The following is a 14568-nucleotide window of genomic DNA, read 5'->3' as shown; positions in this document are numbered from 1 at the left end:
CAGTTCAGTTGATGGTACAGAAAATCTGGAATTAAACTGCAATGCTGCAGAGATTGTTAGCAATAATTCAAACTGCTATTTTCAAATTAAAGGATGAAGTGGACGTAACTTTGCTCCATTCATTGCATAGTATTTTTTCTATAAACTCAGTGCTGATCTACCTGATAGTGCAGTATTTTATTATGACTTTTGCATCCGGAAATTACATACATTTTAAAGAAATGTAAAACAAAAGACACAACTATAATCACTCAGAAAGTTGTTTGTTTTAAGGTACAAGGTTCCAATTTCACTAGAAGGAGGGACTAAATTCCACATGTACTGAGACCTTGTCTCCAGCTACACTTAACAAATACACCCTCATAAATTTAAAGAACCAAACATCAGTAGAAGCTAATCTTACAATAGAGACCAGTTCTCTACTACTGAAATTTGCATTTTCCTAATTTCTTTAAAAAAAAAAAAAATTGGTCCACATACAAAGTAAAATGGGTAAAAGTAAGTCTAAGTTGAGCAAACATCATCTGTCCTTTTTATTCAGTTCCAGTTGTAGTGGTCTCTTGGAGGTAAATCATAATGTGTTCTCTCTTCTTCTTCAGGTCCATAATCTAATGGCAGACCATAATTGTAATCAACTGTTACAACTGGTAATCTTTTAGTTTGTTCCATCTCTCTGGTAGTTTCACCTTGAAAAGGTTTTCTTTCATAGTCTATTGAGCTATCATCTTGGTGTACAGATGAAGATGGATGCATTATTCGTGAAGAATATGGTACAAATCTGTTTTTTCCTCTATTAAATTCATCTGAGGGATGCATTCTCCTATTGTCTTCAGAACAATTTGGTCGATTACTGTAAGAAGAACAAATATGAACAGTGAAATCCTTAGAAATAAAATAGTTGATTTATTGTTGGTGGCCACCATTAGAAATTAAACTTGTGTAACCTTGAAAGAACAATTCAGACCCTTGTTCTTGTTTTTACCCCCTAAAATTAAAATCCGCTCTACTGGATGTTGCAAACTTGTTTATATTCATTTTTCAATTCTAGTGATTAAAATTACAGCTCTTATAGTAAGTAATTCTACTAGAAGATGTTTTGTCTCAGGTGCTGTTTCTAATTAAAATTCCCTGTTTACTGAGGGTTTCTTTACCTACGGGCCATTTTTGTTCCTCAGCCCATGTTTTCATTTTTGTGAGTAACATGTAATAGTAGCTCTCTAGTACATAGTCTCAACAGGTAGTACTATACTTTGGATTTATATCTCAAAAAATTTTAGTTATTAATTCTTCTGCAATAGAAGAATCACTCTCCTAAAAAATACATATGGAAGGATCTAAAAATGCATATATATAGTTTTTGTTTTGGATTCTCTTTACTCTTAAGTACCTTACTTCCTTAGTGGTGAATAAAGCCAATTCAGAACAATCTTTGTAATTTTAAAATCTTCTCCCTCACTGAACCATGAATTAGTTTAGACTGGAAAGGATCTCTAGAAGTACCTAGGGCCACCTGCTCAAAGTAGGTCTAATTAGATGAGTTTGTGCATGGCCATGTCCAGCCGAGTTCCGAGTATCTCAAAGGATGGGGATTTCACAGCTCCTCTGGGCAACCTGTTTCAGCGTCTGACCATCCCGCACAGTAAAACTCATTAGCTTGCTGCACACAGCAGTTGAAAGTTAAATATAGCCTCTGCGTTTTGCTTTTTTGCTTACTGACAACAGCTTTTTCATATTTTGTAGTATGTTAGCTTGAGCTGTGCTTGTCATGTCGATGACTTGTGTCAGGGATTCTCAAACCATTTCATAATGACACTAAAACTCAATATAGATGGACCACAAATTAATCACATTATTTGCTCAGTGTTCAGATTCAATGGTTGAAACTGCATTTAAGCGAAAATATTAACATCAATTTTTACACTGTGCAGTTAATTTGGGTTTTTTTCAGCTGGGAAACTGGGGGAGTAACAGTATAAAGGTAAGTCAGAAAACAACGTATGAAATCTGGTATTTACCTATAACTTCTGTTAAAGTCATCATTATCAGACCCATAATCTCTGTGAAGTGAAGGAGATGAGGAGAAATGAGGTTCTGGTACATTTTCATGGGAAGAAAAAGACTGACTTCTGCAAATAACCAAAAGAATAACATGTTAAGAAGAGTACAAATGTTGGTAAGCTTTTGAAAAATATGTGTCTATCCAATGAGATAAAAATCTTTTTACTTTTAATTAAAAGTTCCTTACAAGTTTAATAAAAACTATCTCAATTGTATTAACAACTCAAAATGGCATGCTTCATTGTAATGACAGAATATCCTCTCTTTCAGCTGTACAATGGAAGATACTAAATTTAACTTTACTAGCCCAACAAATATCTGAAATACGTTCTGAAATATTAAAAATACTTGGAAATATTATGTCAGAATCCAATAGGTTTACTAATAAGTGATATATGTATTTGGGAGAATATGATGCAAGTTCAGAAGCAAAGGGATTTCTAACAAATTATTAACTCATGGAATAAACAAATGCAAGTCAAACTTCCCTGTAGCATTACTGTTTATCTCTATTTGGCTGAGGGCATAAATAAAATTTCTTATCTTCTGTCTTGAGGATTGCTTTTTAAAATGTAAGTTTCCACACAAAACAAAGTGGGACAAAGAGTTTTGTTTCCAGCTGACTCTAAAAAGGTAAGGGAAACACATAAGCTTAAATTTAAAGAAGCACAACCTTCTAATTTAGGAAACATTGGCTTTCAAAGCTGCAACACTCCAACTTACAATCAAACCTTTCCGTAAGTCAAAATAAAAAGACTGAATTAGCTGATCATTAATATATGATTTTAAAAGGATGATTAATTGCTTTAAAATGAATTTATTTTTTAAAATTAATTAATTTGAAATTTAATTTTAAAGTGCTGAGATTTACATTTTTATTCTCTAATTCTGGTCTTACAGCTCAAGGACGCTTTACCTGTCTGAACACCATTCACGTGGCAAGTCATCGTGACCCGGATGATCATGAAAAGGTCTTGGCCTTTGTCCATGCCCTTTATTAACATAATCAAAATCTTTTAACTGAGTTTGTTCCTGTAAGTCATCATAAGGCTGATGGTCATGAAACGGTCTACGCCTTTGTCCAGGACCTTTATTATCATAATCTTTTAGTTGCATCTCTGTTTGTAAGTCCTTGCGAGGCTGGTGATCATTGAAAGGTCTCAACCTCTGCCCACGACCCCTAGTAACAAATTCAAAATCTCCCAATTGCATCTGTGGCTGTAAGTCATCATGTGACTTACAGTCATGGAAAGATCTCAGTCTTTGGCCAGGACCTTTGTTGACACACTCTAACTCTTTCAACTGCATCTGAGTCTGAAATTCGTCATGAGATTGGTGGTCATGGAACGGTCTTCGTCTCTGGCCACGGCCCCTGTCACCAAAATCATCATCCTTTGACTGTCTGTCTGCCTGCAAATCACTGTGAGACGGATGGTCAGGAAAAGATCTCTGCCTTTGTCCACGGCCTCTGTTAAATTCAATGTCCCTCAATTGTCTCTCTGCCTGTATATCATCATGAAACTGGTGTCCATGAAAAGGTCTCAACCTTTGTCCAGGTCCATTGTTACTAAAGTCTAGGTCCTTTGGCTGCATGTCTTCTTGATAATCATCATAAAACTGGTGATCAGGAAAGGGTCTTCGCCTCTGTCCTGGTCCCCTATTGTAGTCCCAATTTCTCATCTGCATTGGTGCTCTTAAATCATCCTGAGTCTGATGGTCATGAAATGGTCTTCGTCTTTGTCCAGGTCCCTTATTAATGAAATCAAAATCTCTCAGCTGTATCTGTCCTTGCAAATCATTGTGAGAGTGGTCATCATAAATTCTTAATCTTTTCCCAGACCTGTAAAGCAGTTTTGTCTTAAACAGAACATCATACTTACAAGTGCTACAAGTCATTAATGAAAACAAGTTGTTTTAACTAAGAATTGATATGAAAGACATTGCAAATATATGGGTATCAAAGCTACTAAGAATCCAAACTGTAAATAAGATTATAAAACTTTCAATGTCATAGTAAAAGCTGTGACAAACATTCAGCTGTAATTCTATAGTGCTTGTGAAACAGGCAAAACCAGTAATTCCAAATTAATTAAAAATAATTGCAGATTACCGCAGAATAATAATAAAGGACAGGCAAAGTAAAACTCTAAAATTTTCCAAGTGAACTAATTACTTACAGACTTCTAATACCACACATGACCTTTCTTTCCCGTATCTTTTCACCGTTTCATCAATTTCTGTAAATATATTCTGCATAAGTAGGCCATATTCGTAAAATCTCTTTTAAATTTGAGTATCTATAGTATTTTCAATAAGAAACAGTGATCTTTCCTACGGTGTGGGTTTTTCGGCTTTTAATTCCATGTTTCAGCCTATTACCCCTGAAAATCTTCATTTGGGAACCGCTCTACAGGTCCTTCCATTGCATGTGGTGGGGGAATAGTATCTTCCTCTGAATCCCATACATCCATTCCAAGGTTACTAAGAAGAATGAAAACATCTCACATAAGCTTCCTTTTTAAAACATACCATTGAAAGACAAAAAAAGAACCACATAAAATTCTTCAGTTTAGAATGACAGAGATTTTATATGTTAAGTTAAATTTACAGACATTCATAACTTTGCAAATTTTAATCTTGTGAATTTATTTGGGAAAGGGCTGCAGGGAAACCAGAGCTGACCTAAACTTCATAAGCTTGGAAAAACATCCTAAAGGATGCAAGAAAAACACCGTACCTCTTCAAAAATCTGACACGGGACTAACTTAATCATGCACAGACTTTAAAACAATTATAGCAGTAAAACAAAGGCATTCAATTAAACTGTAAAGATGCAAATCAGCCAGGTGTTATTTCAAAATTAACTGACTGCTACAAGATATCATTGGCACAAATAACTGAGGAAGATGTAAAGGTTAGCTATTCTTAGGTGAATATGATAAGCATAAAATTCTTACACACCAGGGATACAACTACTATGAACAGAGGAGTTGAGAGCAATCTTCCACTTTCCCATACTTTTTTATTCATAGAAGTGTTGTACTTTTTTTCTTTTTTAAAGTATCTGGTTCTACCATGCCAAAAACAGCGGGCAGATAATACACCTTATAAAAAAATCTTTGCAGTGGCTCCTTTCAGCTTATAATGAGAGAATACAGACACAACACACTTGTCATAGTATGATAAAACCATACCACCATTCAGTAGTAGTTTTCAGATTAAAAAAATCTTTTGAACCATATAAATTCAAAAGATGAACGAAGGAAGTACACTGCACTTCATGTTATTTGTATCAGAAGTCTTATGATACATGAGTAGTTGCATATTAAAGGTTTAAGAGGGGGTTAGTTTTGGCTTATGACTGCAAGTGACCTTTTCAAAATACCAGCAGCATACTGGAAAATCTTAACCATACAACTAAAAGGTTTTGTTTACCTTCTCATTGGTTGTGTTCTGAGATCAGTAAGATACACAAGACCATCCATGCGATGACCTCTAGCATCACCAAAAGCTAAAGAAAAAAAGATACAAGTCTAATGAAATGTGCTCAAACTGAACCACAAAAATGTGAAAGGCAAGTTCCTGTTCATCGTGAAATGCTGAATTTGAAACAGTTCTAACTTGATACTAAATACTTCAGCAAGCTGGCAATATTGCAGCATTTTTTTTAAACAACTGAAACTAGTAGTGGTAGCAACCTATGACTGAAAACCCTTCAAAGCAAAAGGGAAAAAAACGAAGAGATTTTAAGCAGCTGAAACGTACTCCTACTATGCTGTCAATTTGCTAATGCTCAAGCCTTGCCTAGAATAGAATCAACAGTCAGAGAAAATCTTCTATGGAAGCCAGCACACAAAATAACTCTTAAGGATACTAAAATAGAACTGTAGTATTTGTGAATACAATTGTAGTAATTGTGAATTACAACTCAACATGTGCCTTAGTTCAAACTGTATAAATACCTTGGATTGCTGCCTCTGGATCCCAGCCTTCAACATCTATAAGATATCTGAAGAAAAATATGATTAGATTATTGTCCCAAAGGGATTACAGATTAATATAATGATGCTATCTTTTGTGAACAATGATTTCTGTTTTTATACAACCCTTACCTACAAATAAGGTAGCCAGTTCTATTAATTCCATTAGTACAGTGAACGCCAATGAGTTTCTCTATCAAAAAGGAAAACACAGTCTTTAATAGTTCAGAAAGTGAAATTACTAAAAAATTAGTACAAGACAAAAAAAATGCCTGTACTTTTCTAGCAAAGTAATGATAAATAATGCTTGCTATTTACAAAATTATACTGTCATGCCTGTAAAAGAACAAACACATCCAGACTTTGTCCTCTTCATGCTGGATCTCTAGCAGCAGTTAGCTCACTACTTCCAAACCTGTGAAGGCTGAGATTAACTCTGCAGAATGTAGGAAAAAAGAAAGAGGAGTGATGACAGGTAAAGCGGCTGGCCTCAGCCAGAACTGCAGTAACAGGAGAAAAAGAATAAAATATGGTTTTGAAAGCAAATCTAAACAAGCAAATGTGAAATTGAGGGACTTAACTTATGAGGTTCTCATAAAACTTACAAAAACGAGAAAATAAACATAATACCTCTAGTGTCTAGGAGTATGAAATACAATACTAGAAGAATTCATTTAACTGGACTAAAAATTCAGATCATTACTGGGACGAACTGTAGAGATGAGGAATTTAGGTTCATGCATGGAGAAAAGAAGCACTCTAATAGGAACCAGTGATCTCTAAAGAAATCTTGTCTTTTTTGATACTAATAAGCTACAGGCTAAAAAGCAGAACAACTTCCTATTATTAGGGTGTTTCAAATGAGGTATTTCCAACAGAAATAGGGAAACACTAATACAGTCATGCAAGGCACTGATAAAACCTCATCCAGACTATTCCATACAATTCTAATTACCCATATTTAATGAAAAAACCCCAAATTGAAATATGTATAGAAAGGGCTACTATGATGGTCACAAAAAAAGTTTATGAGAAGAGACCTAGGAAGCTTCTCTTATTTAGTCTGTAAAACCAAGTCTGAGATACTGAATATGATAATGGGCATGGAGAACAACAATACTTAAGGGCAAAACTGGCAGAAGAATAAATGTGTATTAACTGATTGAGAGGTTTAGGCTAGATTTTAGAGGAAAAACTTTAATCATCAGCAGAACAAAGTTCTGGAAGAGAGGAAGTACTGACAGACAGTCTTTGAAATGGGACTTTGATAAATTTTTGAATGAGATAAAATATAACTCTCTGCCACAGAACAAGACAGTCACTTTGCCATATAAGTTTATTATAAGTTGGTGTCCTAACAATTCAGACACTAAAAAACCCCAGCTTCTCAAAAATCTTATGTAAGAACAATCCTGAGAAATTTTAGGGGTACTCTAAAACAGAGGGCAAGTTACGAGTAAGTTAATATAAAAATGAAAATTCTCCCAACTCTGAAGTTACATAAACCCTGCCAAAATGGTCTTACTAGCTGGAACTGCAGGTCTTCATCCAGTAACAAATTAGGAATTGATACCCTCAGTTCTGAGAATCAGAAATAATTAGATTCAACTACAGACTATTCTTTGTCACACAAAAAATCACTAGATCAAAACCAGAAGAAAACTAATAATTTCCCAGCAATTTCCCTAAGCCAAAAAAGAGCAAAGGAAGAACTTACACACTAACTTCCTGAGCAAGAACAAAGAGTTCTTCTTACACCTTTTTCATTTTCCCAGCACTTCTAATTCAGGCTCTCATACCTAAGATTTAGGTCAGACCTCAACAGAGTTGACCATCCACAGCAAAAACAGTTATACTCTGCAGCAAAAACTGTATGCACTCGGGCAGTTAATATCTCTACTTTCTCACAGAAAATGCCAAAGTAGCCACAGCAAATAGCATAAAAAACCTTGAAAGAATGGTCCTCCAATATTGGATAGACAAACAGTTAAAACCTGCCTACAAAGAATCACTAGCAAAAAAAGTGAGAAGGTAAAAGCTGCAAACAGGCTGTGGCAAAATACACGCAAATTTATTTCCACAAAAAGTGCTTTATACCACCTCAGCAAGAACTGTACTATTGCATAAACACTAAAACAACAGCAGATCCGTGCTGTGGAAACATTGACACTGTGTCTGTAACATGATTTTTAAGAATTGCTAGGATATGACGGCAATAATGGATACTAAATAAAAAAACTGCTATGTCAGACTAAACCGACTTAAGTTGCTCACACGTATCAGTGCCGATCACCAGAGAAACCCTGTGCTATTTAGAACATCCATAAAGGGCTGGCAGCTACAACACTTAAGCTGATGGTAGACAACTTGGGTCAGACAGATGAAAGCCTTGTTGCAGTTGCTTTGACACGTAACGCGAATCTAAGTATAATACTATTAGGAAGGGCATTTAAGTTACTAGTCATTTTTGAAAAAGACATGTTTTGAATGCAAAAAAAGATATGTGGTGCTTCACATAATGTATCTTATTATGACAGTAAAGTGGAAAGTGCTATGGAAAGTCTGAGATCCCTGGTGTCTTTAAATATCTATTGAAATTAATAAACGATACAGTTAGCACTGAAATAAATTTTTGGTTTTTTACAGCATAACATGCTGATATTTACCATTTCCTGCATTTTCCCACAGGAATTTTCTGACCCATTTTTTGAACTGCAGGATAGTAGCATTATCAGGGACTTCAAGCCCAACAGTATAAAGTTTCTTATACTGCACACTTTTAGGTAAATCCTAGCAACAAGAAGAAAAACAAAAAGGTAAAAATTATTGAAGTCTTGCATCAATGAAAAACCTTAAGCAGTATCTAACATAATGCCACTGTAAAACAGTAGTTCAAATCCTGAGTAGAATCTGAAAATAATCTTGACACAATTCTAGAGAGATACACTCTCAGAAACTACCATTTACATTTCCACTTTAAAGACCTGATCTCAAACAAAGAACAGTTTCTACAGAAGACTTATTTATCCCTGCTAATAAGGCAGCACATTAACTAAAGAGACCATATTCTTGTAATTCTGTTCTAACTCATTTTACAATTATTAGCAATATTTGTCTCTCTCCCCAACAATCAAATGTATACTCAGTCACCCCCTTAATGCTTACAGCCCATGTACATTCACCGATTGACATTGAGTTATCACACTGCTATTTATTCTCCTTTTCAATAGGAGGCTGATTAATCACAATTGTTTGGACCATACTGGTAAAAAATTTGAAATTAATAAAGCAGTTTAAAAACGTACACTTTCCTAGCAGATTCCACTAAGGATCAGTAAAGAAAGACCCTAGGAATAAATGAGAACGTCTTCAGGGCACAGACTGTAAGTCTTCTGCATCTTTTCTGCAGTGCCTGGCACTGAAGTCTGTATCCATTAGTCTGAGTTACCATAATACAAAAAAGGCACAAATGCAACTAGCTGGGAGGAGTTATTTCCTCTGTGATAAAGCATTTAGTTTCCATTGGAGACATGAAATAAGTCTAGATGGCTCACTTGTCTATTCCAATTCAAGGTAAGCAAATGCGTAAATACTTTAAAACAAAGGTTGCAGTAACTAATTTGTTTTGTTATTATGCTTGTATTACCTTAACTTCATAGTATCGTGTGGTATATGTTAAATCAATAATTAATCCAAGCTCCACATTTAGGGCTTTCATTGCAGCAATTAAGTCTTTTGGTGTAAATTTCTGGGTTGGGGTCAGCCTCTGGTTAATTGCCTACAATGAAAATGGAAAAGAAAGATTTTCTTTTTAAGTTCTAATAACACAACATTTGTAATAGTCAGCTGTTTTAATTAGGACTAGGAAACATCAGTATTCAAAATGGAATGTTTACAGTATCAGAACTATATCCTTGTATTACATGGATAAGAAATGAAAAGGAACTAAATAAAAAGGAAGCAAGAATTCATTGTATATTCCTATTCAGATGAAAATGCAAGAAAATGTGTGAGAACTTCCACTTGTACAATGTTAACAAACATTATTAAAATAAGCACTAATTTGATACACAAAAATCCTGCAAAATGCAGCATGTATATACTGATTTTTAAGTAACTAAACATCAGCAAAAAGTAAACCACCACAATCCCCTTTCCCCCAAACATACTTTGCCCTGCACAGTAACACAAAATTGTGTGTTTCACATAAAACATTATGTTGTGACACAAGAGTTCATTTCTTCTAGAGGTTTTAACTGTCTCCTCACAAAGCCTGCAACGCTACAGGCTTCGGGAAAAGTGGCTGGAAAGCTGCCTGGCTGAAAAGGACCTGGGGGTGTTGGTCGACAGCCGGTTGAACATGAGCCAGCAGGATGCCCAGGTGGCCAAGAAGGCCAACAGCATCCTGGCTTGTATGAGGAATAGTGTGGCCAGCAGGAGCAGGGAGGTGATTGTTCCCCTGTACTCAGCACTGGTGAGGCCACACCTGGAATAGTGTGTCCAGTTTTGGGCCCCTCACTACAAGAAAGACATTGAGGTGCTGGAGCGTGTTCAGAGAAGGGCAACGAAGCTGGTGAAGGGTCTGGAGCACAGGCCTTATGAGGAGCGGCTGAGGGAACTGGGGTTGTTTAGCCTGGAGAAGAGGAGGCTGAGGGGAGACCTTATCACTCTCTACAACTACCTGGAAGGAGGTTGTAGTGAGGTCGGTGTTGGGCTCTTCTCCCAAGTAGTTAGCGATAGGACGAGAAGAAATGGACTCAAGCTGTGCCAGGGGAGGTTTAGGTTGTATAGTAGGAAAAATTTCTTCACGGAAAGGGTAGTCAAGCATTGGAACAGGCTGCCCAGAGAGGTGGTGGAGTCACCATCCCTGGAAGTGTTCAGAAAACGGGTAGATGTGGCACTTTGGGACATGGTTTAGTCTAGTCTACCCTTGATTGGTTTAGTGTGGACTTGGTAGTGTAGGTTAATGGTTGGACTGGATGATCTTAAAGGTCTTTTCCAACCTAAACGATTCTATGATTCTCAATGTTGTGCATTTTTATCCCCGCTTCATCTCTTGGCAGGGTGTACTTGCATGTCATTTAGCACTGGGAAACATTAAGTAAGACTAAAATACAGTGACTAAGAAAGCTGCATGTTGGTAGGTAATGAATAATTAATTTCATTTGACAGAAACAGTGGGGAAAAATGTTTACTCACCCTATTGCAGCTGTGTTTTTTGAAATGTGTTCTTCACTCTAGGTATGAAAATGCCTCATATATGCAAGACTGGATTTTCTCTAAACAGTGCACTTGTCCATTGTGAGAGCCTTTTGACACAGGCTCAGCCACAACCAATAAAGACAGTGGCAAAAGATGCAGCAGCCTCAACCACCTCTCAGTTCCTTTGTCAACAAGAAATTCAAGCAGACTAGACGCAGAACTAATGGAAAGGAAGGCAGCCACAGACCACATACCTCTTAAAACCCTAGATGCTAGAGGGTAACTAACCATTCCTTCTTTTGACTGTACAGATTATCATCTAAGACGCTAGCAAGCACTTGTCTCGAGTCTGGAAACAGAGACAGGAAACCAAATTAAAGAATAAACAGCAGGACAGTCCTGTCAAAGCTGGTATGTGATTAGGAAGCTTAAGCTAAAAAGAGTAGCGTAGAAAGCATATAGAAGTATTCAGTCCTATGTATTTCAGATACTGGTGCACTGCTGCAAAAAACAGTGGAGGTTGTTGAGGTTCAAACAAAATGAACAAGAGTCAGTTATCTCACCGCTATTCAGCGGTGACTTTTAGTAAAAACCAAAACTGAACTTACTAACTTTGAGGTGACAACAGTGAATGTGCAAAAGGTCTATGTTAGAAAATTAAAGTGAAGTCACACAAACTGAGGTGGAATACAAGTTACAAAAATAAGGTATCTCTAAACATACTGCTTGACTGAGTAAACAGTTAAACGTGTTATGAAAGACTAAGTTTTGAAAGACTATCTGGAGTTTTCTGAAAAACTCCTGCTGAGTATTCAGTAGTTTAGATGTTCAATTGGGCTCTGAGAATGTGAGAAATCTGTAAAAATTCTAAAATCCTTCTATGGCATGGGAAAGAACTTGCCCAGTCCTTACTATACTACAATGTTACTGCTAGCATTACAGTGATGATCTGAAAGGAAGGACAGAAAATCCTTCCAAGTAAACCCATGACCTTAAAGCCTTTACTAGCAGCACATCTGCTAAAACAGTAACCATTGAGTCTTGACATACTGAAAATATGCTTTCTCCCTTTGGGTGAAATCACCAATCATCAATTTCCTAATAGGTAACAAAGAAGGAAACCGCTGCGTATTTAAGAGGTCTGTTCCACCAATTTAATAATAGGACCTCTGACAAGACTATGACCAATCATGTCTTCAGTGTTTCCAGACAGATTTACTGACCTCCACCTTCTTTGCAAAGACATCACAGTTTAGCCAGTTAGCATTTTATGTGTATTCTGCCACAAACTCCATGAGCTTCAAGATCCTTGGTGTCAAAGGAACCAAACCATCATACTAAAGCTGTAAAAGCAGCTGCAGGAAGCAAACCCTGCAAGCATTCCACGTCTGTCATTGCGGAGAAAAGTGAACTGAATGGTGACTGAAAACGTCATGGGCACTAATCTACCCAAATAACCAAATTTTTTGTATATGAGTACTAGAGTGCAATCTGTAGACTACACCTTAGACAGAATATTTACTCTTAACTGCTAAGGTCATGTTTAGCCACCAAACTTTAAAAGAGCTTAGAAACTTTTATTTCCTGTGTATCTGAAGCAAGGACTTGTAAGAGTTAATTTATACAGCACTTGTGTTAATTTATACAGAAGGGCAAATTTGCCCTACTTGCCCTAATTTGCCCAACACCTCAATCCACCAACAGAACGGAAGAGTCTGAAGAAGAGCCTCCACATTTTGTATTGTCACAAAAAACTAAAAGATCTGATGCAGCATATTTAACAGATTAAGATGGCACTCCATGTTAGTAAGAATCCAAAGGAAGTACTAACACATTAATAGAAAAAAAAAATCTATGAAGACTTAGTTTTTAAATACACTGGATTCCTCCAGATCACTGAAGCTTTTTGCTTATGAAATTGGTAATCTGAAACAATTTTTGAAGTAGTGCTGTGGCTGGTATCCTTTAATGAGTGCTTGATTTCTGTAAAATTATATTTTGGCTTACATTGCCATGTTATTCATATCATAACCCCTGCCATATGATTTTCTTAGAACAGTCGTGAAAAGATGTTAAATAAGATAATGAATTTAGGCCACTTAATAGCAATCAAATGAATCATGCTGATTGGTTAGAGATTTTTTGATTTTTAAAAGATAAATAAAAAGAGTACCACCAAATACAAGTTTTAAAAAAAAGAGGAAAAAAATATAGAATATTATGTAAAAAAGCCACTAGTAGATGACTGGAAGGTCTAAATCTGAATAAATTACTTTTTCATAAAACATCCCTGAAGTTTGCATGAATATTCATGCTATTCCTCATTCCTTTTGCACTGTATCTAATAGAGCCAATCTGTAGTTACTTTTTATACATACCCCTTTTAAAGGTACTTTGAATGCAATAAATCTAGTTCCTGGTATAGGCTGTCCAACTGGTGTCAAACTCCGCCATCTGTAATGAAACAAATATTTATTTTAAAATATTTTCAAATTACATGATGCAACAGAAGACACCCACATCTTCATGTAAAACTTCTTTAAAAAAAAAAAAAGGTATTTCCTCTTAGGATTAAAACTTTGTTAAAACAAAGCACAGAAAAATTATGCTCCTTTAAAACTCTAATAACAGTTATTTCAAATTATGCGAAGTATCTTACAAATATTAGGCAAATCTGGTGCCGTATTTCACAGTTTGAATAGAATAGTTATTTCAAATGTCTCCAAGCAGACAGATATGTTAGTTATCTTTTTTTCTATGATGGGCCATGCAGCTACTAGCATAATATATTAAGATTTAGATTTCCAAACTGCAGGATCCAATAGTTCCTAAAATTCCTTGACCACATAAGCAAGAAATCATAACTGATGTGCACGAGTTTGAAAAAATGACCAATTAAATCCCGATATGTAAGTAAAATCTTTTTTAAAAATCCATCTTCCATTAGTAACCTGCCTGTTTCACCAAGGAACTAAGATCTTTTTAGAATAACTAGAAAATTATATATTTGAATAAAATTAATAGATTAGCATTATTTTGGGATAAAAGAAACAGGGAGTGGCCTAAGATGCTGGAAGAATATCAACAGGATATTGCTACAGCACTGATCAGGGCAGAAACTTATTTAGCACACTACACAGCTTAAATAAAGACATTTTTATTGTTTGCAAGTCTAAAGTCAGGAGCCATATAATAAAAATGAATCTTTATTCTCCGTAGAGCACTACCACAAAGAAAATAATTCTTAGAGATTATGTGCATGATTGCTCTTATTATACAGTAGAATTATGTCCCCAAATCTGCAATTATTCCATGAAGTGCTTTCAAG

At 35.8% G+C, this 14568-nt stretch overlaps 1 protein-coding gene across 1 annotated transcript; it reads right to left on the bottom strand.

The window, feature by feature from the left end:
- Positions 1 to 454: 454 nt before the first annotated feature.
- LOC104031877 (uncharacterized) lies at positions 455 to 13653 on the bottom strand. The gene is made up of 8 exons (XM_075717754.1): positions 13619 to 13653; positions 9685 to 9816; positions 6021 to 6067; positions 5494 to 5569; positions 4438 to 4539; positions 2975 to 3898; positions 2016 to 2126; positions 455 to 850 (listed from the first exon to the last, which is right to left on the bottom strand). The coding sequence occupies exons 2-8, from the start codon at positions 9693 to 9695 to the stop codon at positions 538 to 540; spliced, it is 1584 nt and encodes a 527-aa protein (XP_075573869.1). The 5' UTR covers positions 9696 to 9816; positions 13619 to 13653; the 3' UTR covers positions 455 to 537.
- Positions 13654 to 14568: the final 915 nt, after the last annotated feature.

This window comes from Pelecanus crispus, chromosome 10, assembly GCF_030463565.1.
Source record: "Pelecanus crispus isolate bPelCri1 chromosome 10, bPelCri1.pri, whole genome shotgun sequence".
Taxonomy (NCBI): Eukaryota; Metazoa; Chordata; class Aves; order Pelecaniformes; family Pelecanidae; genus Pelecanus; species Pelecanus crispus.
Note: the sequence above shows the minus strand (reverse complement) of the source record. Positions and strands in the feature narration are given on the sequence as shown.

What these genes read in the sequence shown, in the direction of transcription:
- LOC104031877 (XM_075717754.1), bottom strand. An exon ending in AGAACACAACCAATGAGAAG is followed by an intron (nt 4,540 to 5,493) that starts GTAAACAAAACC and finishes CATTCTTCTTAG; the next exon opens with TAACCTTGGAATGGATGTAT. An exon ending in CGTGAATGGTGTTCAGACAG is followed by an intron (nt 2,127 to 2,974) that starts GTAAAGCGTCCT and finishes GGTTATTTGCAG; the next exon opens with AAGTCAGTCTTTTTCTTCCC.